This window comes from Myxine glutinosa, chromosome 1 (genome assembly GCF_964187855.1).
Source record: "Myxine glutinosa chromosome 1, kmMyxGlut1.1, whole genome shotgun sequence".
In the NCBI taxonomy this organism is placed as follows: Eukaryota; Metazoa; Chordata; class Myxini; order Myxiniformes; family Myxinidae; genus Myxine; species Myxine glutinosa.
This window is the reverse complement of record NC_136261.1, coordinates 184,800,075-184,825,272: the sequence shown is the minus strand read 5'-3', so window position 1 is coordinate 184,825,272 and position 25,198 is coordinate 184,800,075. Positions and strand designations below refer to the sequence as shown.

Sequence of the window (25,198 nt, the reverse complement as noted above, 5' to 3'; positions counted from 1 at the left end):
CACCTTCCAACTTCACGCCGTCTCCAAGTTCCAACTCATGATTTCCTCCATCTGCAGCTCCCTCCTGTGCACACCTTACATTTGAATGTAGCTGCCACACTAGTTAATGACCCTCTCAGACCGCTACATTTTTGATGAACCCACTCAGCGCACATTGTACATTGAATGGAGTTCACTCCGACACCCTTCCTGCACACAGCACATGGCCACTTCCCAGTTCTTTCCACCTCACCACATGCTTTACCACTTGCCAACACCTTCGTCTTTCCTATATTCACCTTCAGACCTTTTGTCTCCATACATTCCTTCCACTTGTTCATCTTTTCCTTCAGTCCATCCATACTTTCTGCAATCAACACCAGATCATCTGCATACAACAACTCGCATGGTAAACCCTCCTTTACGTTCTGAGCCAGCACCTCCATCACAGCTACAAATAGTAGTGGACTTAGTACCGACCCCTGAGGCACTCCCACCTTCGCCTCAAACTCACCACTGTTCCCGTCCTTCGTCCTTACAGCTGTGCGCGCTCTTTTGTACATTGCCATCACTACTCTGATCAACCATTCCTCCACTTCTAACTTCCTCAATGCCCATGTCAATACTTCGCGTGGAACCCTATCGAATGCTTTCTCCAGATCAACAAACCCAAGAAACAACTTCTTCCTCTTCTCCATGTACTTCTCCTGCAACTGCCTCACAATAAAGAGCACGTCTGTCGTTCCTCTTCCTGGCATAAATCCAAACTGCATTTCGTCGATCTTCACCTTCTTCCTTATCCTCCTCTCCAACACCCTTTCCAATACCTTCATTCCATGCTCCAATAAGTTTATCACTCGGTACGAGCCACACTCCAGAGGGTCACCTTTCCCCTTGTATAGAGGGACGAGGGTACTCAGTTCCCAATCCACTGGAATGCGGCCTTCTTTTACCACCAGATTACAGATCTCTGTCATTCTCTTCACACCCCAACTTCCTGCTGCCTTCAACATATCTCCCACAACTCCCGTCGGCCCTCCCGCTTTTCTACTCTTCATTGCTTTTATCACTTCCTCAACTTCCTTCGCAGTTATCTTCTCTGCCGGTCCTAAAACTGGGTTACTCTCCATGTTGCCATCCCATTCATTCTCTGTATTCAACAGCATTTCCATATATCTTGTCCATCTTCCTTTAATTCCATCTGGGTCCACAACGATTTGTCCCACTTCATCCTTCAAGCAACTCACCCCCATCACATCACACCTCTCTTTCGCTATCTGCTTTGCAATCCTGAATACCGCTCTCTGACGCTCTTCCGAATCCAAGCGTTCTCCGAACATTTTCCTCCATGCCTCCTGCGCCTTTGCTGCTTCTTTCTTTGCAGCCTTCTTGGCTGCCTTATAACTTTCATGCTCTGCTTTTTCTCCTCCCGTACCCTTCGCCTTCTGCCACTCCTTGAACTTCTTCCTCTTCTCGTCAATCCTCTTTCCAACTTCATCATCCCACCACCATGTCCCACCACCACCAGAAAACAGGACACCAACACCATTCACGCCTTCTGGGCACCCTTGCCACACAAACTTGTATTTCTGTCCCTGCCTACCCTTCACCATTCTCACACCACTTCCCTTCCATCTCGTCTCTTGCACACAACATATGTCCACTCTTCTTCTAACCAATACTTCCACCACTTCTCCTGATCTCCCTGTCATTGTCCCTACATTCCATGTGCCAAACCTCAGAAACCGATCTCCATTTCGGGCTGTGCCCTGCCCATATGTAGTTGTAATTGTCATGATTCTCTTTTTGAGGCAATGTTTTTTTGGCCGGATGCCCTTCCTGACGCCAACCTTCTTTGTCGCCTCTTATGACACGCAGGGATACGGTGTACCTATTCTAACCAGGGTACACACTGGGAAACCTACTCTAGGATACAAAACATAAACTGTTCACAAGGCGTAGGTATGCTCTCTACTGAGTGCCGTTCTAGTTATTGTTGACTTAATGGGCGCAGATGCCTTCATACATTGTAAAATTCGCGTCTTGCCCTTTATAATTGTTCCAATTGTCGAATGATTAAGGTGTACCGAATGACCGATTTGGGAGGGAGTTTGACCTTTATCAGAGCGTTTTATAATGTCCAGTTTTATCTCCAATGTTAAGCTTCTGTATTTCTTTGTTGCAGGAACACCACTGCAATGTTTATCAGCCAGGAGTGGGGTTCATTGTCATGGTAAAATATTGTTAGGGTTTTGAGAACCCTGCACTTTACTTTGTAAATTGTTGTAAATATACCCCTTTGTAAATAATTCTTTTTGTAAATACCTCCATTCATTGTGAAGGTCAGAGGTCGTCCCCTAGTTAGTCCACATTGCAACACGTAGCGAACAATAGGCCCTTTTCATAGTTATTTCGTTATTATGTGTTCCAGGTAAGGCTGTGTTTCCAATAGTTGACTCTACGTTGCATCAATCAAATAAGATAGGGCCCCTTCAACTTCCCCAATCATCTCTTTAAAGTGCCAGTAAGGCGGCATTCACTGCCGTTGCATTGGGCTGTTTCGTTGGCATCACACCGCCAAAACTCCATTACGCACGAGGCCAAGAACGGAGAAGAAGGGGGGAGGAGCTGCCGGATCACGGGCGTGGCACCAACTCGTCATCAAAGGTGGAGTCAGAGAGCCCTTACCAACCAACCAGCACCGAGGTGAGCAACCCGGTCGGCGTACCCTCGTAGCCCGCGGTTTGATTTCGGGGAGGGCAATAAAAGGAGGAGTGAGGGACTGCTTACGCAGATGAGTGAGGGAGCACGAACCAAGAAGTTGGGAGGAGGTTCATGAGAGTCGGTGAGAAGGCACGGCAAGCAGTTGAGTGATCCCGCCGAAGAAGAGAAGAGAAAGAGAGACGCGTAAGGAGGCTGATGACCGAGGAGGAAGAACCAGCGCTGACGACCGGGTTTTCGCCGCTGAACCTAAGCGAGGGCGTGCACGCGAGACACCAACGGCGTGCCGCGATCCCCGGACCTCCCTGCCCGCCCGCTCTGTGGACCGTCTGCCCCTCTCATTCTTCCAGCCATTTCTGCCTGCAATTCCCATTCGTGTACGTGAGTTTGTGCTGTCTGTATTGTCCTGGGGATAAGTTAAGCCTGTGTAGATAAGTTTGCTCTGTGTCGTCTTCTTCTTCTTCTGTAAATTACTTTCGTTCCTTCTCTTCCTTTGGTTTGCTGTAAATAATTAATAAATATCTGTTCCCTCTTATTCTTTGGTTTCTTTCGCGTCCGATCGCTTTCGTGATTTCTTTCAATTGAGTATCTGTGGCGCGATTTTGGCCGAACCGCTTTTAATCTGGTTTAGTCCATTGCTAACGGCTTGGATTCCGGATTGCTAAACCGCACGGCAAACTCCATCTTGTCCGGGATTCGAGCGGTACTTGTCTCCCTGTTCTGCGGAGGGATTGATAAAGGTATTCGGGATAAACCCTGGACCAATAACCCTGATCAATCCCACCCCGCAAAAGAGCGTTACAAGTACCAGGACCGGTCGGACGGCCAGCTTAACTGGACAAGGGAATTAACCCCCCCTTGCTAACGGGAGTGCCGTCCCCCGGATTCATAACAATATGCTTGGCACTATGAATGCAGCTGCGAACAATGCAGCTGCGAACAGTACAGTGCTGTACAGTACATGGGATACTGTGCAGTTGAGACCACGTGATGCTCAGACTCTTTGCATCTTGCAGAAGAAAGTAATGCTCCGCCCACCAACGAGTCCTGAATTGCTCCATCCAGGATTGGTTCGTACGTACGAGTGAACGTTCATGTCGGGCATTCAAAAAAAAAATGTTCATCAAATATAACTAACTAGAAAGAGCAATCAGATTGCGGACCCTTGCCAGGACGTTTTGTCAGTGGTTTTTATGGCTTTTGTGTTAAAACAAATATGGCGGCCAAACCACGTGACCGATGACATTTTTTTATCCACTAATTTATCTCTAGATGATGCTCAAGAAATTTCATCTTGATCGGATGTAGTTTTGTACTTGTTGAATTATGACGTCATAATGGAGGCACCTATGACATCATTAACATTTTATTTCCCATGGAGAGTTTTTACAATGAGCCATGTCTCAATTTTTTCGATGCAGCGCTTTTGAAGATATAGAGGTGTAAAGGTTTTAGATTTTTCCAAGATGGCACAGGTAACACGTGACCAAAGACGTCACGATTATCATTAAAATATTCTACAGGTGGAGGTGCGCCTATGGTGAAAATTTTGTGTCAACGGACCAACGGTTGCAGAGAAAATCATATTTATTCTGCGCGTACAAATAAACAACGGACTCAAATGCAATACCCTCCTCTCAGGCGAGCGTAATAATAATAATGAAAGACATCATGGGTGTTCGTAAGTCGCCGACTCCCTGTATTGCCTTTTGTATAACTGGTGGAACACGAGTGATTCATCACTTGGTGAGAATTTTGATTACGGTATATGTTCCTGGTACAGGAATAGCTTCAAAGGTGACTCACATCATTGTTTACTTCAAGGGAGAATTTTTTTCCACATGACTTCCAGAAGCAGGTTGCTCGCGGCACAGATGTCGGCATGTGGTCTATTTGTAGATGGTCTTTCAGGTGATTCAAGGCTCCAAAGATGAAGAGGCAGCCCTGCCACTGCACACAACCCAGCAGCTCACTCAATATTCAAAGCTTCATGCAACAGTTGCGTTTGTTGCCAATACAGTACCAGTTTGACAAAAGTCTCTTTTTTTCCCCTCTCTCCGTCTCAGCTTGGCCTTTCAAATTAGAGCTCAACCGGTCACTCACCCAACAGCGGTAATTCTGCATCAAGTCCAGCTTTGTCGCCTGCACCATCCCGTTGTAACAGCCGGTGTAAATCTGAGAGATAAAATGGAGATGCCAAAGGCTCAGTGGTGGCACAAAGTTAACTGTGGCACACTTGCCACCCTGCAAGGATGAAAAAAATTACCTTTATGTCTTGTCAAAACTAAAAAATTGAGAGGCACTCCTAGAAATCTCAAAACCTGGCAAATATACTCTACCCAAGCGTCTGAGTCTCATCAATAACTGTGCATATATAAAGTATGCTCCTGTTTGAATAACTACCTTTATTCCCAGTTGACTCCTGCCAAAATATTGTCCATTTGAATAGTACAACTTCCCCTAACACCTGAATGACTTGACATGACATCGCTCTGAATCACATCTACGTAACACGATGCCTACCTGATTGTGCCAAAAGGTGCCTGTGAAAGACTCCAGGGATCTCTCTAAGCCCCATGCCTTAGAAATAATTTCAAGTGTTTGTGGATTTGTGTGGTACTCTCTCATGGCCAAATCGTGGTACCTAGAGGCCTCACATTTTGGGTGTAGGTACTTCAGAATCTGGGCAAGGTTTTAAGCTACCACAGTTTGGCCTTGACGTCTGGTTTGAGGCTACCAAAGGTCGCTATAAAGTGTATATTGGGATGTGGGGTTAAGCAGTGCTGCCGTCGGCCCGCAGGCAAGAGGTAACCACCATGAGGCCAATAACTCCACAGCTTTTCAATATCCAACACTTCCCAAAACAACTGCCGGGAAAAGCTCACCTCCATTAAGGCAGCAACATACATTTTCAATGCACAACATTGTGCGGGAACCCTGACAAAGATTGTTTTTCCCTGTGCAGCGCTGAGTACCCAGACTAGCTTAAAATATTGTGATTATTTTCTCAAATAAATAATTGAGCTTTGAACAGACAAATTATGGCACCACCAGTTAGGATTCAGAGATAAACTGTGGAGATGGAAGGACACCTTTTCAAATAAATGAAGGTTTGAATCAAACCCTCTTGGAATCCACATAGCCTATTAGAGGGGTAAAGATATCCAATCATTGTGGTCGAATGCCCAGCAAAATAATAGCAAATGTACCAAAATAGGGACAAACGTTGCCTGCCTTGTCTTTTCAACCTCCCTTTCAAAACCAGTGGTATCGTAAAGTTTGAACATACAGTTTGTAACAAACTTCCACCTTCATAATGACAAATGGCAACAATGTTCCTCGGCACAGTGAGATGCAGGGAAAGCTTTACCACCAGTAGAAAAGTGAAGGAAGTATAATTAGAACAAGAGGCAATGATACATGGTGGTAGAGAGTGAAGACACTCGGTGCAATGCTGACCATCAAATCCTAGATTGCTGGCAAGAACTGTGTACTTTCACATGACTGAACCAATCAAAATGTGCTGCCAGAAGGATTATGGTTGAGGTGACACTCACCACACTCTTGTGTACAGTCATGCACATGACCATGTCCTTGTTACCGTAGACCTGCAGCCGGTCATGGGTCTGAAACATTTTAAAATTATTATTAATATGCATACAATTTTAAAACTGAAGAGAGGTGGACATTGTTAAAAAAAAAATGCAAATATTACTTTAATTCGATTTTGGAAATAGAGAGAGAGCAGGGCGTGACCCCAATATTCACCTCGAGGTCAAACACACGAACGAGACGGTCGAGACAGGCTGACAGCATCACCTGGCCCAGCACACAGACTGCCATGACAGTGTGTCGATGACCCTTGTAAACTCGCAGCAACTGGCCCGTCTGCAAAGATATGTGCACAGCTGAGACACAATGCACAAGGACCGGTCCTTCACAAATCTGTTTGGAGTGATTTTGGTCACCAATCACAGGATTCGATGTGGTTTTAAGTACAAAGATGGGGGGGGTGGGGGGGGGGGGGGTGGGGGGTGAAGCGAAGACGATGGGGATGGTAGGGAAGTGCGGGAGGAGTCAGCAGAGAAGGAAGGGAAAGGTTTAGAGTACATAGGAGGATGGGGGAGGAAGGGGGAATTCATCGATATTTGCTTACAGAATATAAGATCTCAGGAAGGAATGAGGAAGAAAAGAAACCCGAAAAAGACTTACATGGATGTTGTATGCATGTACAGAGTGGTCGCTCGAGCCACTGAAAACCAGGTCGTTGACAACCTGAGACAGTGAGATTTGGACGGGAGAGTGTAGGAAACAAAGTCTGCAAACTGCACAGCTCTCACCATAATCGAATATCGATCAAAATATGTGTTTAATTCTTTTTAAGGAAAGTGAGTGAAATTGGCATATTCTTGACATGTTTAAAAATATCTCCGACATTTCACAGTGGTGTAGCTTAAAATATACAATTGTGGCAATCCTTTATTTTTCTGTCCTTCCCAAATGTAATCATAACCTGCATGCAGAGCACAGACTTGTTATGCCCTTTGAGGGCACGAAGGAGCAGGCCGGAGCCCGCATCCCGCACAGTCACTGTGGTGTCATATGAACCGACCAGCAGCAGACGACGGCTGCCCTCCTGCGAGGTTGCCAAGCAACTCACAGCCCGCGGCCCGTGGCACTCAAACGTGTCCAGCATTTTGTTTGACTGAAGACCAGATATTGCCATGTGAGAGAGGGGTTGCAACACACATCACATCTCAAAGCATTTGATTTCCTTGGATTTAAAAGCATGCCTCACACCCATGATCAGCAAGCACCATGTCAGCAAAATAAATAAATAAAAAACAGCGGCAAAACAATCCAGTTGGCATATGACCAACTGGAAGGACAAAGTTCTATACATACTTTTAAAGTCTTAATTCCAGAGATCAGTAATTCAAACAGTGTACCCATCCATGAAGAAATGAGAACGGCATGTGATAGAGCGCATGCCTCTGTCAGGTTGAACAGTTCACGTTTTGTATCCCACCGATAGGTCGGATCTGGATCTGGACCTCCAAAATCTAATCAGCTTGTTCTTGTCACCTAACCAACTCATCCACCTAGTTTTGTCACAACTCCTCCACAACTTTGAGATGTCGTGATATATATCGTTTTTGGCCCCATCTCTCAATGATGAAAATCACTTTAAAATGATAGTATATGGATGGGAACAAAAACAAACAAACAAACAGGGATGAATACATAACTCTGTCCAGTGTCCACCTTAGGTGGTAGAAGTAACAAGCAGGTAAGATTCAAATTTATAAACACAAGTACACCCGCTCACTACGGGAGCGGCAAGGGGAGTCATGTTATTATCCTTATTATTAGGCCGAAAAAAAAATATTGCTGGTCTCTAGCCTGGTGTTGGCTTAGCGGTTAGGGTGCCGGCTTGGGATCCTAGGACCCTGAGTTCGAATCCCGGTCGATCGCTGAATTAACGCCAGGGGGGTTGACTCAGCCTGTCATCCTTCCGAGGTCGGCAAATTGAGTACCAGCTTGCTGGGATGAATGATCACGGAGTGTACCCCGATTTAGAATAGGAACACCGTATCCCTGTGCATCGTAAGAGGTGACCAAGGGTTGGCGTCAGGAAGGGCATCCGGCCATAAAAACATTGCCTCAAACAGGGAACCATGATTGTCATGGGGCCCGCAAGGCTAACCCCCGCTCTAGTGGGGAAAATGGCCTTGAAAACGATCATTTATTCATTCATTCTCTGGTCAAATCAAAGTTCCAGAATTGATGCAGTGATGCGGTTTTTCTTTTTGAAAAGCATGGATTGCACATATAAAGGTGTTTTTTGTGTCCTCATGCCTTGCGGTCCTCCTCATCTGCCGTGGCGCCATCCAGAGAGAAATTAAAGACAGCCAATGGGACTGGTAGGCCTTTTTGTAAATAATGAACACAAGCTTGTTATTTTAAAATGTATTTATTCTGAAAATCATCAAGTTCTTCAAGCATATTATAGACTGCCATTTCGTTCTCGAGATCGCCTCGCCGTACCGTCAAACATTCCAATGCGTCGATCGCGTCAACACTGCGCATGTGCAATTGGTCTAACAGGCCGATGGTCTCCCACGATCTCTTCTCCCAGTCCACCAGATTATCACAGACACTTACAACTTAGCTCTTTCACGAGCCTCGATTCAGTATACAAAAAAAAACAAACAAACAAAAAAAAACTTCATGACAAAGGAGATAGGATCCAGGCCTAACTAACGAGACCACCCGCAGCTTTCGAGGCCTTCTGGTTGCTTCACACGAACCCGACAAAGAACGTCTTCGTTTCAATAAATGACAATATCCAGCCGATTGGATTCATGATGGCACGGCACACCAAACTACTCATATCTCTGGAACGGCTGGTTGGATTTGGAAAACAAAACTACATTTAGTAGGGGAGTACCGTGCGCGAACGTCGACACCAATGGCGACCCTCACAGACCCGTATTTCCCGAGATAGCGCGCCGGCCCTGCAACAACAGGCACGCGCTGTTGTAGGTACCGTTGGCAAAAAAAAAAAAGTTGTTGACGCGGAGGGTCAAAATCGATACGCGCGCTGACCAGAGACCGGAAATATATTTTTCTCGGCCTTATTGCCAATTATTATGACTATCACATGTGAGATCAGGTCATTGAAAGGATCAGAACATGCATGGTATTATAACATGTTAGATCAGGTCATTGAAAAGATCAGAATGTGAATGACATTATAACATGTTAGATCAGGTCATTGAAAGGATCAGAACATGCATGACATTATAATATGTTAGATCAAGTCATGGAAAGGACCAGACCATGCATTACATTATAACGTTAGATCAGGTCATTGAAAGGATCAGAACATGCATGACATTATAATATGTTAGATCAAGTCATGGAAAGGACCAGACCATACATTACATTATAACATTATATCAGGTCATTGAAAGGATCAGAACATGCATGACATTATAACATGTGAGATCAGAAAGTGAATGACATTTTAACATGTTAGATCAGGTCATTGAAAGGATCAGAACATGCATGACATTATAATATGCTAGATCAAGTTGTGGAAAGGATCAGACCCTGGATTACATTATAACGTTAGATCAGGTCATTGAAATGATCAGACCGTGCATGACATTATAACATGTTAGATCAGAACGTGAGTGACATTATAACATGTTAGATCAGGTCATTGAAAGGATCAGAACATGCATGACATTATAATATGTTAGATCAAGTCATGGAAAGGACCAGACCATGCATTACATTATAACGTTAGATCAGGTCATTGAAAGGATCAGAACATGCATGACATTATAACATGTTAGATCAGAACGTGAATGACATTATAACATGTTAGATCAGGTCATTGAAAGGATCAGAACATGCATGACATTATAATATGCTAGATCAAGTCATGGAAAGGATCAGACCCTGGATTACATTATAACGTTAGATCATGTCATTGAAATGATCAGACCGTGCATGACATTATAACATGTTAGATCACGTCATTGAAAGGATCAGACCGTGCATGAGTTGTTTTTAGGCAGTAGGTTGGAGACAGCAACCGCCCAGGGAGTACTACCGTTCTGACTTAAGAGTGTTAAAGTGGTGCCCGGAACCATCTTACACTCTCCATGTCATGATTGCTGGTCTGACTTTCTGTCTCACTCAAACTATAGCTACTGGGCTAGCTTCAACCTCTCTTTCTCGCAAACAAACACCATACACTTTTCATCATACACTTGTCTTCTCTTTTATTTAATGCCTGGCCTCGTTGAGGGCCATATAGTCCATGCCTGGAACGTCGAACATTAAAAATATATATAATATGTTGTTGTTAGATCAGATCATTGAAAGGACCAGACCGTGCCTCACCATTCTAAATTCCCAAAAGAAAAATTTACTTCCGTGAGGGTGTCGAGGGGAGAGTCCGGCGGGCAATATCGCAAATCACAAAACTCCTTGGAAGAACTCCACGGAAGTGGCAGGAAGGGTGGTGTTATTAACCGTTGTGAGCTTATATAGACTAGAGTAGATCTACGATCACGTGTGTTCGTTGACGTGACTAGCATAGACTGATGTGCGGATTCCTCCAAATTTATTTCACTTTAGTGTTTAACAGCATTATCAACTATTTAAAAAGGTAATCAAACATGTTTGCGGTTAATAATATTTTTACTTTTGGTCCGCCATTGCTCTCTCGAAAATGGTATAAGCTATTTTTACATGTCATCACTGTAGGCAAAACACCTTGGGGAGGTGGGATATTATTAGTACTCATAATGTTTTGCAGTAACATTAATATTACGCTATTATCATTAGTTTTGTTATTAGAAGCGTCTTTGGAAAAATGTCACGATAAAGCTTAACATTGATATACACCTCAACACGCATCCCCATTGGCGGCAATGGCGGGGAAAACCTGCTTGGGGGAGAAAACCCCCTTGGGGAGGGGGGGGAAATTAATGCGCTACAACCTTCATTGTGTAACCCTTCGTCATCCTGTCAAGTTTGGTTGAGATTGGATAAGTAACGACGGAATGTATCGCGGTCAAAAAATCATCAGACAGACAGACTCCAAATTGCGTATTTTAATATGATGTGTTGTTGGGAGTGACTCATTGTAACATGTCAAAAAATTATAGTATCTGGATCCGGATCCTCACCAAAATCTAATCAATTCGTCCTTGACACACAACCAACCTGTCCACCAAGTTTCGTCCGAATCTGTCCAGAACATTTTGAGAAATTCTACTCACAGACGAACAGACAGACAGCGGTGAAAACATAACCTCTATCCACCTTCGGTGGCAGAGGTAATCAAGATTTAAAATGTTATCTTCATTAGTTGGTGACATCTGGAATGCAACTCGAAAACAGCATGCTTGAACCTCTAGGCCGTCTAGGGCTAAGCAAAGAAAGCTATAGTAAGATTACTACATTTCAACAGACAAACCAGTTATCTATAATGTTTCACGATCAAATGTGCAAGCACTGTGCCTAGATACCAGTGTGCTGATAGAGACCACAGAACCATTGGCGAGGCCAGCAAACAAGATGTTCCAGCGTTCATGAAGACAGAACACACGGTCCAAAAGAGGAATCTCCTCCATGAGCTGGCCGGTCTGCAGGGACACACAAATGCCAAAAAGCCACAAATTAATGGAGCTGAGATTTTCACCAAGCCCTACCCCTCGCAGGACAATGTCAGACATGAACACCGAGGACTTGTCCAATAGATCAGATTAAATTTCACTAAGCTTCTTGCCAGAGTGAGAAACTGTCACTGATGTCATGTGAAAAAGATTCAAATTATTACATTGAAGGGTTTGAGTTGAAGGGATTCGAGATGGTGGTGGACAGCTATCTTGAAGACCTGGTGGGAAGAATGCCATTGAAGAGAATGTGGAAGTTGGTTCCACAGGCGGGCCAAAAGAGGAACAAATGAAAGGAGACGTCCAATCTCACCTTTGACCTTTGATGCCAAAATCGAATCAGTTAATCTTTTCATCATAATAATACTTGTACCAACTTTGGTCAAAATCCCATCACTGGTTCACAAGTTATCATGGTAACAGGATTTTTGTTTACCCAAAATGACCTCTAACCTTTGACCTCGTGACCCCAAAATCTAATCAGTTTAACTTGTCAACATAGTACATACTTCTAAGTTTGATTTAAATCCTTCATCCATTATGAAGTTATCACTAAAAAGAAAACCCATCACGGACGGACGCACGGACAGACAGCCGGACTGACCACCCAAAAACATAATGCCTCCGGTGATTTTGTCAACAGAGGCATAAACAAAGGGGCAATACCCTTGGTGCTCACCTGGTAGAATAAACAGTTTGATGCACTGCCTAAGGGTATTTTAAACCAATTTCAATGGTTGCTAGAAGACAGCGCAGCATGTAGAATCATACTAACATAATCATAACACTTTAAACAAACAAACAAAAAAATACTTATTTTGGGGGGAACCCCCCCGCCCCCCCCCCCAACCCCATATACATCCTCAGACCCCAATTTTTCTAATGCTTTGAACAAACATTGGTGCATCACGAGTGATGAAGGCTGTGGTGAAGTTTCATCTAAATTGTGTGTGTAGTTTCTGAGAACAAAGCAAATGTCTATTTTGGGGGCAACACACCCCCCTAGACCCCCAAAGGGGCAGGTTTATTTCATGCCATGAACAAACTTTGGTAGAGCACAGGTGATGAAGGTTGTGGTCAAGTTTCATCGAAATTGTGCGTGCAGTTTCTGAGAAAAAAGCAAACACCTATTTTGGGGGGGGGGGGGGGGGGGGTCAACCCTGGGCCCACTTTGACCCCCCCATAGATCCCTTTAGACTTCGATTTTCTTTGTGCCGTAAACAAACTTCGGTACATCACGGGTGATGAAGGTTGTGGTCAAATTTCATCGAAATAGTGTGTGTAGTTTCAGAGGAAAAATTAAATATCTATTTTGGGGGGGGGGGTCAAACCTGGATCCACTTTAACCCTGGTAAACCCCGGTAAACCTCTTAGACCCCGATTGTTTTAATGCCGTGAACAAACTTTAGTCACAACAGTTGCAAGTGTTTACGGACGGATTGACGGACGGACGGATGACATGCCATCACATAAGCTCCCCTGAACGTCGTTCCAGGTGAGCTAAAAATCAGCACAATACAAGATTTGAAAGTGGGATCTGACTGGAATGCCACACAGGTCAACCAAGCATGAGGTGCAATAATGTACACATAAGTTTTTATGGACAAAGCCCAGGTTACTCTTTTTATGAAGCACCAGTAACATTTCCCCTAAACGTCACTCTCTGAGGATGGACGTGAACCTCGTGCCTCTTACTGACTTCATCTATTTGTGTGAACAATCAGCAAACCTTGAGATTGCGGCAGCGAATGGTGTGATCACTTGAGCCAGAGTAGAGCCTGGGATGCAAGCCAGGGGGCCGGGTCACCATAATTTCGTTCACTTTGCTTGCGTGGCCCTCAAACACTGACAGACATTTGTGGCTCTAGTTGGGGGGAATGAGGAGGAGAACAGGAAGCCACACATGGGGGAAAGCAGGAATGCCAAGCTTCTCACTTTTACTTGTGTCCGCAGATACTTATAAGTGTCACGGAAAAGTCCACATTGTTGCCTAAAGTCACTTGCCAAATATGTATATAGTTCTTTAAATGTAAACACCACAGAATATAAAACAACAAAGGTGATCTGTGTCTCAGTTTGTAACATGGTTGCAACTGAGCTTTCTGATCTGAATTCAAAGCTCAACTCTATGAAAATTGCAATTCTGGTGGCACGTCAGCAGAGGGCGCTGTATGTTGAAGCACATCATTCTTCGGAGCGTTAATTAAAACAATCTGTCTTATCTACATTTAGGTTGTGGTAAGATCCATCGGTGTCGATTTTTTCCAATATCAATACACGTACATTGGTGGGCTCATAATCGGTATACAGCGGTATCAAATAAAGAAATATATTTTTAAGCAGGTTCCAGAAAATATGTAATGGACCATTACATATTCATATATGGCATACACATAATTGACACATGGTAATTCATGGCATACATCATGCACTTGATCATTAAATATTATGGCAAAATATTTTGTATGATAGAGAATTTGGTTGATAAAAAGAGTAAAAAGGAGCTCAGTTTTGGCATTCGTTTACTTTATTCTTGCAGGATAATTTCTAAAGCCAATAGTTGACCATTAATCGTACGTAGCAGGCGAGTGCTCAGATAAATATTGCTCAGTAAAAGCTAGCTCAGTGCCCGATAGTGGCACATTCGATGACGACATGTACAGCATTGGTATCGGTAATCTGTACACACAGATATCGATATCGGCGTATCGGTAATCGGCACAGGCTTTCTAAAGCATAACCAATTCATATAAAATAACCAATTGCTTTAAAAACAGCCGTGAGGATAAAAGAAAACACGATCGCTTGTACACTGCTGGAGGTTAAAAGTTAAAACCTACTGTAAATTATATATTTCTGTCTTTCATTTTCAAGAAATCTGTAAAGATTTCTAAAAAGATGCTTTCACTTTGTCATTTTGGGGTATTTCGTGTAAATCGGTTTTTAAAAAAATCTCAATTTAATCCATTTTAAATTCAGGCTGTAACAACAAAATGTGAAAAAGTCAAGGGATGTGAATACTTTCTGGTACGTCTTGACGTCATACGTTCTACTGTTCCAGGCATAGCTGAGTGCATCAAAGCGTCAGTTAAATAATGTATTTAAGGATTGTAAACACCTTTCATCGATTTGTTGGTGATATACCGATATTTTTTTGTGGAAATAGTGATATTTGTGCATATACCAATTTTTTTTTTTCATATCGATTTTTCCGTATACTGTAAATTATATATTTCTGGCATATATATTCACATATTTGGCATATATATTCAAATTTCCAATATTGGTATATCGATATGAAAAATGATTTCGATATGAATAATTATACAGATACAACCGGTATATTGCTGGACCCTAGGATGTGGCCACAAGTGATCCCATGGTATCTTTAGTAAATAACAAGCTCAATACTCTTTGCTCAATACTCAAGCTCAATACTCAATAGAGCTCAATGCTCAATACTCAAGCTCTTTAGTAAATAACTGTTATACATGTGGGGATTGTGGGTACCTTGGCCAAATTTGACTTGGGATATAAATATGGAATACACATATAATGGACCAAATTGCCTTGAATTGTGCTTTAACTACCTTGCAATAAAAGAACCCACAAAATCAGTTGTCAAAAGTCTGCATCATTTTCCATGGTGTGTCCTACGAACTAGGTTAAAAATCTTAATTTTTCAACGAAATCAAATGTAGAGTGAAGCACGAAAGCCTGGTGAGTGTGCTGTCGTCTGACGGTAAAAAACAAAGCACAGGTAATCTTGCAACAATATGTAATTAGCCAACTAGCATTAATCTCTAACCACTCTTCACAAGACAGGTGAGGAAGCAACATTTAAAAAACGATATACAAGGAAGTCGGTTAATGAGAAGATGCTACACTTATAATTTGGAATTAGACTGAAGTGTGAGAAAAAAATTCTATATTATAAAAGGAGCGGTGTCTGTCTGTTTGTCTGTCATGTTATAACTTGAGAACGGATTTCAATAATTCCAACTACGGTGGATTCGGGTAACTCCCGGGAGTGTTTGTGATCCAATTTTTTTTTTAATGGGTACATGGACACACATGTCAAAACTGCAAATGCTAACACGTGACGTTGGTTTTAACCCTGCATGGAGAGCAGGATCTCCCAGGAATCATTTTTTTTTCTTCCCCCATAGATTAGCCATCGCAGCAAAGATTGGCATTTCCGTCAGCGAAGCGACGGGTCATATATTCTCGTAAATAAATGAAAGACCAAGAGCACTTCATTGAAATGACACCAAGATTGATCAGAATTATAAAAAGTGTTTATGGCATATCTGAATGGAAAGATCTCCAACGCACCACCAGGTCAAAGGCTCGCACGGTCTTGTCTGCGCTGCAAGTATAAAGGACATCCTCAAAGATCTGCAGGCCACTAACGGCCATCCCATGTCCCTCAAAATGTCCTTCCATGGGGCCTTGCTCTCCAGTGTTGTCGAAACCTACACCCAAAATGAGAATCAAACTTTTGAGTGCAATATTGTTCTCTGTGGGCACTCCAAATACCAGCCATGAGTCTGAGAATGATCCGTTACCTAAATATCAAAAGCACAGTGGAGGGCACGATAATGAAGTAGTGGAATACATTAACACCCAATCAGTAATGCACCACATTTACACTACAAATTACCAGGTTTATCTAATCTTGGTTCAATAGTTTAAAAGAAATGTTTGACACACTTCTCTATTTTAGCTACACAGGTAAATGATAGGTATATGAGGCATATAAATATGTCATTTGTTGACAAGCTGTCTGCCCTTTTTCTCTCCACAAGATCGAGGCTCATTGAAAAGCAAGGGAACGGAGGGGAGGAACTGACAATAGGGTAAAAGGACAACTTTTGGATAAAATAATCAAAGCAACGAATGAACATTAGGGTGGAGCTTATTTTTGAACTTTTGAAATATGATCTTCTCACCCTCTCAATTTGTTCCTATATATGAAATAAAAGTTCAGGCAAAATATGAGCACAATTGAACAATATGTAGGGGTAGCTCAATGATGGTAAAGTTTCTGATACCCCAAAGCTGCGGCCGCCTTTATTTCGCATACTACTGATAATAGATTAATTCTGTTGATAAATTAAGAACCCAATTTTAACTACTAAGTAAATTGACACTCTCTCCTATCATCATACACACAACATGCAATCATTGTGGTAAAATTAATTACTGGGAACACAGATAAAACCTTTAAGTTATAAAACTCTGTGCTCCATAAAATAAATAATTACAGTAGTAATATGTACATTGTACATACACAATATCTGTTATAATAAAAGAGTAAAATGTTCGTTGCGCTAGAGTCTGCAAGACAATAAATGCTAAAATTAGATGTAGCGCTGACCTGGGAATGCTTATCACCATAGTATCTAAAAGTAAACACTGTACATAGGTGTATCACAGAACACTATTTGAAAATAAAAACGAAGTTATCACAGGCTTTGCAGAGAATCACAGACACAATGGGTGTATAAACATGGTATTGTAGCGGCTACCGCTGGGTTTACACAATCGCCTTGCACCTACCAAGGACGCGGAGCGATCACCATGCCGGGCTCGTCCAGGACGCCCGGGCAGGCCCGCGCTCAACTTGCCAGGCCTCGGCCGGGACGCCCGGGCATGCCCGGGCACGCCCGGCCACGCCCGCTCTCGACTTGCCAGGCAGCGTCCGGGACGCCCGGCCACGCCCCCTCTCGCCTTTCCCGGGCAAACGCTCTGGGATAATGTGTGTATAGATATTGCTGCCCGATAAACGGGCTTTTCAGAGTACCCGAGTTGTTTTGTGACAAGAAAGAAACTCGGACGAATTCCAGCTTTTTGTCGCGTCCATTCTTCTGATTGACGTGGGAGCACAGCCCCTACATTGGTGACCTACCGACATGGACACGGCAGTTGCCCTTAAACTGCCTACCTTCTGGGAGGCTCACGCGGCGGTTTGGTTCGCCCAGGCGGACTCCCTGTTCGCCCTGCGAGGCATCACGGCCGACGACACCCGCTTCCACCATGTGGTAGCAGCGCTCGGTTCAGCCACCGCGGCCTGCGCCCTGAGCCTCCTCGAGAGCCCGCCAGCCGCTGACAAATACGGCGCGATTAAAAAGCTCCTCCTCGACGCTTTCGCCCTCCCATCGGCGGAATGCGCACGGCGCCTGCTCGACCTGCCCGAGCTCGGCGACACGCGCCCGTCCGAGCGAATGGACTACATGCTTTTGCTGCTCGGCGAGCACTCTCCGGCATTCCTGTTCCGGGAGCTGTTCCTCCGTCAGCTGCCTAGCCCGGTACGCCTCGCCCTGGCGAGCACGACGATCACGGATCTCCCGCGCCCTCGCCAGGGAAGCCGACAAGATCTCCGCGGCAGGCCAACGCATTGCAGCAGCGACCTGGGGCCCACCGCCGTCCGACGCAACGCCCTTGGCGCCCGAGCACCCGGCACGGTCGACGACCGAACGGCCGACGCAATTGGCGGCCGCTACGCCGAGCCGACCACCTCCAGCACGACGACCGGGGCCTCCACCTGACCAAGCGTGGTGTTACTATCATGCCAAGTTCGGACAGAAGGCCCGGACATGCCGACCCCCGTGCACCTTCGGCAGGCCGGGAAACGGCCGGGCCGGCATTCATTACCAGCCATGAGCGCCGGCCACACGGGCAACTTACTTTTCATCACGGACAAAGTGTCCGGACGGCGCTTCCTGTGCGACACCGGCGCCCAACTGAGCGTCATACCCGCCTCTGATCAGGACAGGCAGTCCGCGGTTTGCGGCCCCTCCTTGGTTGCGGCCAACGGATCGGCCATCCGCACCTTCGGCCCGCGCAACGTCACCCTCTGCTTCGGCGGCCAGCGCTTTACTTGGACGTTTGTAACCGCAAACGTGCCCATGGCTCTGCTAGGCGCCGACTTCCTCTGCGCACACGGACTGCTGGTGGACGTCCAACGGCATCGCCTCATCAACACCGAGACCTTCAACTCCCTGGTATGCACATTGAGCAGCTCCGCTCCGACCGAGCTGGCATGCGCCCTCCCGGCGGCGAACGAGTTTGCTCGCCTGCTCACGGAGTTCCCGGCCCTCACGTGGCCGACGTTTTCGGCCGTCGCAGTACGACATGGGATCGAGCACCACATACCAACCACAGGCCCGCCGGTCTACGCCAGAGCCCGCCGCCTCGACCCAGCCAAGCTCGCCGTGGCCAAAGCCGAGTTCGACGCTTTGGAACACCTCGGCATCGTGCGGCGCTCCGATAGCGCGTGGGCTTCGCCACTACACATCGTCCCAAAGCCAGGGGGCGGCTGGCGCCCATGTGGCGACTACCGCCGCCTTAACCATGCTACCACCCCCGACAGGTATCCGATCCCACACATCCAAGACTTCTTCGCCCGTCTGGCAGGACGGGTCATTTTTTCAAAAATCGATCTCATACGGGGATATCACCAGGTACCTGTCAGGGCGGCCGACGTCCCTAAAACGGCCGTCATCACGCCGTTCGGCTTATTCAAATTCCTACGGATGCCGTTTGGCCTCAAGAACGCGGCTCAGGCGTTCCAGCGCTTGATGGACGGCGTGCTGCGTGACCTGCCGTTCCTCTTCGTTTACCTGGACGACATCCTCGTCGCCAGCACGTCCCGGGCCGAGCACCTCCTCCACCTCCGAACACTGTTCGGGCGCCTCAGCGAGCACGGCCTCATCGTCAACCCGGCCAAATGCCACTTCGGCACGACGGCCGTTGATTTTTTGGGACACCACATCACCAAGAACGGGGCCGTGCCGCTGCCAACCAAGGTCGAGGCCATCACCACGTTTCCGCGTCCCCGCTCCATAAAGGCCCTGCAGGAATTCCTGGGAATGGTGAATTTCTATCACCGCTTCGTGCCCCGCGCTGCTCAACTCATGCGGCCCCTCTACGAAGCCCTCCGGGGCAAGCCGGCCAAGCACGACATCGTCTGGTCCGCAGCAATGGACGTGGCCTTCCAAAGCTCAAAGCGGGCCCTCGCCGACGCAACACTGCTCGCTCACCCGGTGCTCAACGCTCCCATCGCCCTCACCACGGATGCCTCCGACTACGCGGTGGGCGCCGTACATGAGCAATGGGTGAACGGGGTTTGGCAGCCACTAGCTTTTTTCAGCCGGCAGCTCCGGCCGAACGAGCTCAAATACAGCACGTTTGACCGTGAGCTCCTCGGTCTCCACCTGGCCGTTCGCCATTTCCGCCACCTCCTGGAGGGCCGACCCTTCATGGCGTTCGTCGAACACAAGCCGTTGGTTTACGCAATGGCCAAGGTCATGGAGCCGTGGTCGGCCCGCCACCAGCGCCACCTCTCCGCCGTGTCGGAGTTTACCACGGGCATCCGGCACATCGCTGGCAAAAACAACGCCGTGGCCGACTGTCTTTCTCGGGCCAGCGCGAACGCGGTCCACCTCGGCGTGGACTTCGCGCTTATGGCGGCGGACCAAACCACCGACACCACGGTGCAAGCCCTCCGGGCGGCGGACACGGGCCTCCGCCTGGCCAACATCCCCTTCGCGGACACTGTCCTGCTCTGCGACGTCTCCCAAGGCCAGCCTCGCCCCATCGTGCCAGTTACCTGGCAACGCCGCATCTTCGCCTCCCTCCATTGCCTTTCCCACCCGGGCCGGAAAGCTTCCCAGAAGCTGGTGTCGGCGCGATTCGTCTGGCACGGCCTTCGACGGGACGTCCGCGATTGGACCAGCACCTGCACAGCCTGCCAACAGGCCAAGGTCCACCGACACACCCAGGCCCCGCTGGCACCTTTCCCCGTGCTCGAACGACGTTTCGACCACGTCAACGTGGATCTGGTGCCCCCCCCCCCCCCCCATCACGGGGGTTCACACACCTGCTCACCATGGTGGACAGGACCACCAGGTGGCCGGAGGCCGTTCCCCTCGTCTCCACCACCACCGCCGACGAGGCGCAGGCTTTCATCGCCACCTGGGTCGCCCGCTTCGGCGCACCGGCGGACATCTCGTCGGACCGCGGACCACAGTTCACCTCCGAGCTGTGGGGCGCGGTCGCCCGCAACCTGGGGGTCAAGCTCCACCGTACTACGGCCTACCACCCCCAAGCCAACGGGTTGTGCGAGCGATTCCACCGCTCCATGAAGGCCGCGCTCATGGCCGGCCTTCAACACAGCGGTTGGGCCGACCGGCTGCCGTGGGTCCTTTTGGGCCTCCGCACGGCCCCCAAGGAGGACCTCCAGGCATCCACCGCCGAGCTTGTCTACGGCCAGGCGCTACGCATCCCGGGCGAATTCGTGCCCGACGCTACCAGTCCCTGGTCCGCAGCTCACCAGCGCTCGGACCTCCAGGAGGCCGCCCGACGGTTTGCCCCTGTGCCAACATCCCACCACGGTGACCCCCAGTCCTACGTCCCCCCAGCGCTTCGCACAGCGGAGTACGTTTTTGTGCGTCATGACGCACATCGGGGGCCACTCTGGCCGCCGTACGACGGGCCCTTCCGGGTCCTGCGACGGGACGACAAGTCGTTCGTCATCGACATCGGCGGCAGGTCGGACCGGATTGCGGTGGACCGCCTCAAGCCGGCGCACGTGGACATCGACCAACCGCCACGGTTGGCCCTTCCGCCGCGGCGAGGCCGCCCCCCGTCCACGGTGCCCCCCACTCGACCGCCCACCACCACACCGGATCCCCCCCCCCCCCCCACGACCCGCCAGGGGTCGCTTCGGCCGGGTCATCAGGACCCCCCTCAAATTGACCCTGCCGGTGCAAGTCGATTCTGGGGGGACGTGTGTAGCGGCTACCGCTGGGTTTACACAATCGCCTTGCACCTACCAAGGACGCGGAGCGATCACCATGCCGGGCTCGTCCAGGACGCCCGGGCACGCCCGCTCTCGACTTGCCAGGCCGCGTCCGGGACGCCCGGGCATGCCCGCCATCGACTTGCCAGGCCGCGGCCAGGATGCCCGGCCATGCCCCCTCTCCCCTTTCCCGGGCAAACGCTCCGGGATAATGTGTGTATATATATTGCTGCCCGATAAACGGGCTTTCAGAGTACCCGAGTTGTTTTGTGACAATAAAGAAACTCGGACGAATTCCAGCTTTTTGTCACGTCCATTCTTCCGATTGACGAGGGAGCACAGCCCCTACAGTATAATATTATCACAGATTATAGAAGCATAATCATTGTGGTTCAACTGGTTCATATCTATTATCCAACCAATCATCCGAATCCCATTGTTTTGCTGATAAATTGATAATGCAAATTTTCCATGAATTTATATTCCAGACATGTTCAGATTTGTTTACTGTTTGGACTCAATGGACTGACTATGCTGACTAAGCAACAGCTGCAACACTGTTGCAGCAGTATGTTTGTGTAATTGCTTGAGGCATTGTGCTCACTGCTCAGTTATTAATAGAACTGTTTGAATTTTCTTCATTCTTAATTTCTTAATGCTATGTTCTATTTCTTTCAGATTCATATCTGATTGAAAATGTCATCTGTGGAAAAAGCAACAAGATCTCAAACCAAGTTGTATCTCCTTGGCGACTCTGACTGAATTAAGCGGCAGCAAGTTGCCATCATTGCGTATGGCTCTTGGATTCTTCCTACATCACCATCTCGATCTGAAGGAGACCGTAAGACAATCGTCGGATGTTACCATCACGGAAATAGCTAACTTTTGGAAGAAAGCTAGAATCCCGATGAGAGCTCATCAAAACTGCCAAACCAAGCTTGAGCAGACATTTGAAGAATGGCGTCTTCTGAAAAAGAACAAAGCGCGAACGTCACCAACTCAACTCGCGAGAGAGTCGGCCTTTGTTTCCAGGCTTGAAGACCTTTTTGATGTCGCTCACGCTGATGCTCTGACCAATACGTCAGTATTACAAGAAGACAAGGATTTCTTGTTAGCCCAGCGAGAAAAGGGAAGAAGGGGGTCGCTGGCTGGAGTAGATGTAAAGCTTGCTGCGAAGGAGAAAACGGCATCCAAAAGAGAGGAGGAAATGCTTGCCAGGCGACAGCGAATGGAGCAAATGAAACAGTTAGCAGCTTCTACAGCTGAACTGATTTCATCTGGTTCTGAATCTGAAAACAGCTCAGCAGAAGATAGTGAAAAGATGGAAACTGGGGACAATGCAAGTGAGGGAGCTGCTGGAGGCATCACATTTCAGACACGAAAAAGAAAGAGGGGGCGAAAAACTGTCGTTACTGAAGAACTCGCAGCCGCTCTAGATCGCACAAAAGTGTCAGACCGCAAAGCCGTTTTTGTTATAGCAGAAACTGCCAAAAGCTTGGGACAGAACATTGATGAACTTGCTCTAAACAGAGACTCAATTCGCCGACAAAGAGTACAATACCGAGTCCAGAGATCTGCAAATATAAAGGCGGAGTTTCAGGGTAACGTTCCCCTTGTTGTTCACTGGGATGGCAAACTGATCCTTGATCTAATTGGAAAAGAGAAGGTTGATCGCCTGCCAGTATTGGTTTCAGGGAAAGGAGTTTCTCAGCTACTCACAGTTGCCAAGCTTCCATCTGGAACAGGCGAGGCTCAGGCTGCTGCTGTCTTTGGAGCCATTGAAGACTGGGGCGTAGCCGACAGCATCCGAGCTATGTGTTTTGACACGACCAGCTCAAACACTGGTCAGATCGCTGGTGCCTGTGTCCTCCTAGAGCAGAAGCTTGAGAAGGAGCTCTTGTCACTAGCTTGCAGGCATCACATTATGGAATTGATAATTGGTGCAGTGTTCCAAGTGTGTATGGGATTGGGAGCCAAATCTTCTCCTGAGGTTCCACTCTTCAAACGCTTCCAGGAATACTGGGGATTCATAGACACGGCCAAGTATGAACCAGGGATTGCAGCTGATGACGTGGCAAGTCTAGTGGAAGACATAAAGCAAGGCACTATCGATTATGCCAACAAGCATCTTGAACAGAGTCAGCCGAGAGATGATTATAAAGAATTCTTGGAACTTGTGATTGTCTTTCTCGGTGCTGCTCCTGCCAGAGGAGTGCGATTCATGTCACCCGGAGCAATGCACCACGCCCGCTGGATGTCCAAAGTAATATACTGTCTCAAGATCTGGATGTTCAAGGCTCAATTCAAACTGACTCCTGCAGAAAAGAGAGGATTACGTGATGTGTGTGTATTCACAGTACGTGTCTACCTGACAGCCTGGATCTCTGCACCTCAAGCATCAGGTGCTCCTTAGAGTGACCTGCTGCTGCTGAAGTCACTGCTTGAATACTCATCAATCCATCCAGCCATCTCAAAGTCAACATCACGCAAGTTTTCCAATCATGTGTGGTACTTGTCACAGGAACTTGTTAGCTTGACTTTCTTCGACAGTCGGGTCAGTTCGGCAACCAAGAGACTGATGGTGAGTGCCATGAAGAATGAAGAAGACCAAGATCAGGATCATTCCAAGCGAATCACTGTTGCTCTTGATTCATTCAAGGACAAGAACTTGGAAGATTTCGTCACAGCAAGGTCAATGAAACTTCTGCGAATGATGGAACTTCCAGATGGATTTCTCGCGGTTGATCCGGACTTGTGGGATGACAGAGACGACCACAAGCAGGCTGCAGAAACAGTCAACTCTCTAAAAGTTGTCAATGACTACGCTGAACGTGGAATGGCACTCATTCAGGAGTACAGTGGGTTGATAACCCGCGATGAAACTCAGCTGCAATTCCTGCTGCAAGTTGTCGAGGACCATCGCAGAATGTACCCTGATAGCAGAAAACATACACTGTCCGGGATGCCATGAAAATAATAAATTTGGGGTTTGCTGGACATTGTCAGACTGATACTATGAACTCTGTCAGAAACTGAACAAAGAATTCACTATTAACGTGTTCAAAAATAAATACTGTGTTCAAGTGTGTTGTTTAAAATAAATTAAGATATAGTCTGATATACTCGTAATTCGTTGAATTTTTATAATTTTCATAATCTTTGCGGCCCTTGAGCTACCCCTAAACATAATAATTTAGTGCTCAAACTATTTATACAGTGTTTCTATATTATATGGAACAGATTAAGGGGGTAAGACTTTCAAAAATAAAAATTTAGTTTTAAAAATTTTTTAAAGCTCCACCGTAATGAACATAATATAATATATAAGAGGAGAGAGAACACTGCACATTGCAATTAATGGATTGCTTAATTAAGTTTTGCAAGTTGCAAGCAGGAAGGCTTAATGAGGGTAATTCAAATGTCGGTGAAGGATGGTCGAAAATACGAAATGGCAGTGCACCACCTGCTTGAAGCCCGAAAGAGAAGAATGGGATAG

General features: G+C 46.9%; 1 protein-coding gene across 4 annotated transcripts in view; it reads right to left on the bottom strand.

Moving 5' to 3' along the window:
* Nucleotides 1–25,198, bottom strand: part of ZNF106 (zinc finger protein 106) — an 89,085-nt gene that overhangs the window by 6,251 nt on the left and 57,636 nt on the right. For all 4 annotated transcript variants that reach the window (XR_013623936.1, XM_068123545.2, XM_068123526.2 and 1 more), the window contains 9 exons: nucleotides 16,233–16,372; nucleotides 13,627–13,761; nucleotides 11,751–11,867; nucleotides 7,214–7,405; nucleotides 6,913–6,975; nucleotides 6,469–6,588; nucleotides 6,258–6,326; nucleotides 4,804–4,875; nucleotides 4,507–4,650 (listed from right to left, as the gene is read on the bottom strand). Coding sequence is in view for 3 of the 4 variants with exons in the window: in XM_068123545.2 (XP_067979646.2) it covers nucleotides 4,507–4,650; nucleotides 4,804–4,875; nucleotides 6,258–6,326; nucleotides 6,469–6,588; nucleotides 6,913–6,975; nucleotides 7,214–7,405; nucleotides 11,751–11,867; nucleotides 13,627–13,761; nucleotides 16,233–16,372 (1,052 nt within the window). In the remaining variant the exon portion in view is untranslated. The remainder of the gene's footprint in view (nucleotides 1–4,506; nucleotides 4,651–4,803; nucleotides 4,876–6,257; nucleotides 6,327–6,468; nucleotides 6,589–6,912; nucleotides 6,976–7,213; nucleotides 7,406–11,750; nucleotides 11,868–13,626; nucleotides 13,762–16,232; nucleotides 16,373–25,198) is intronic.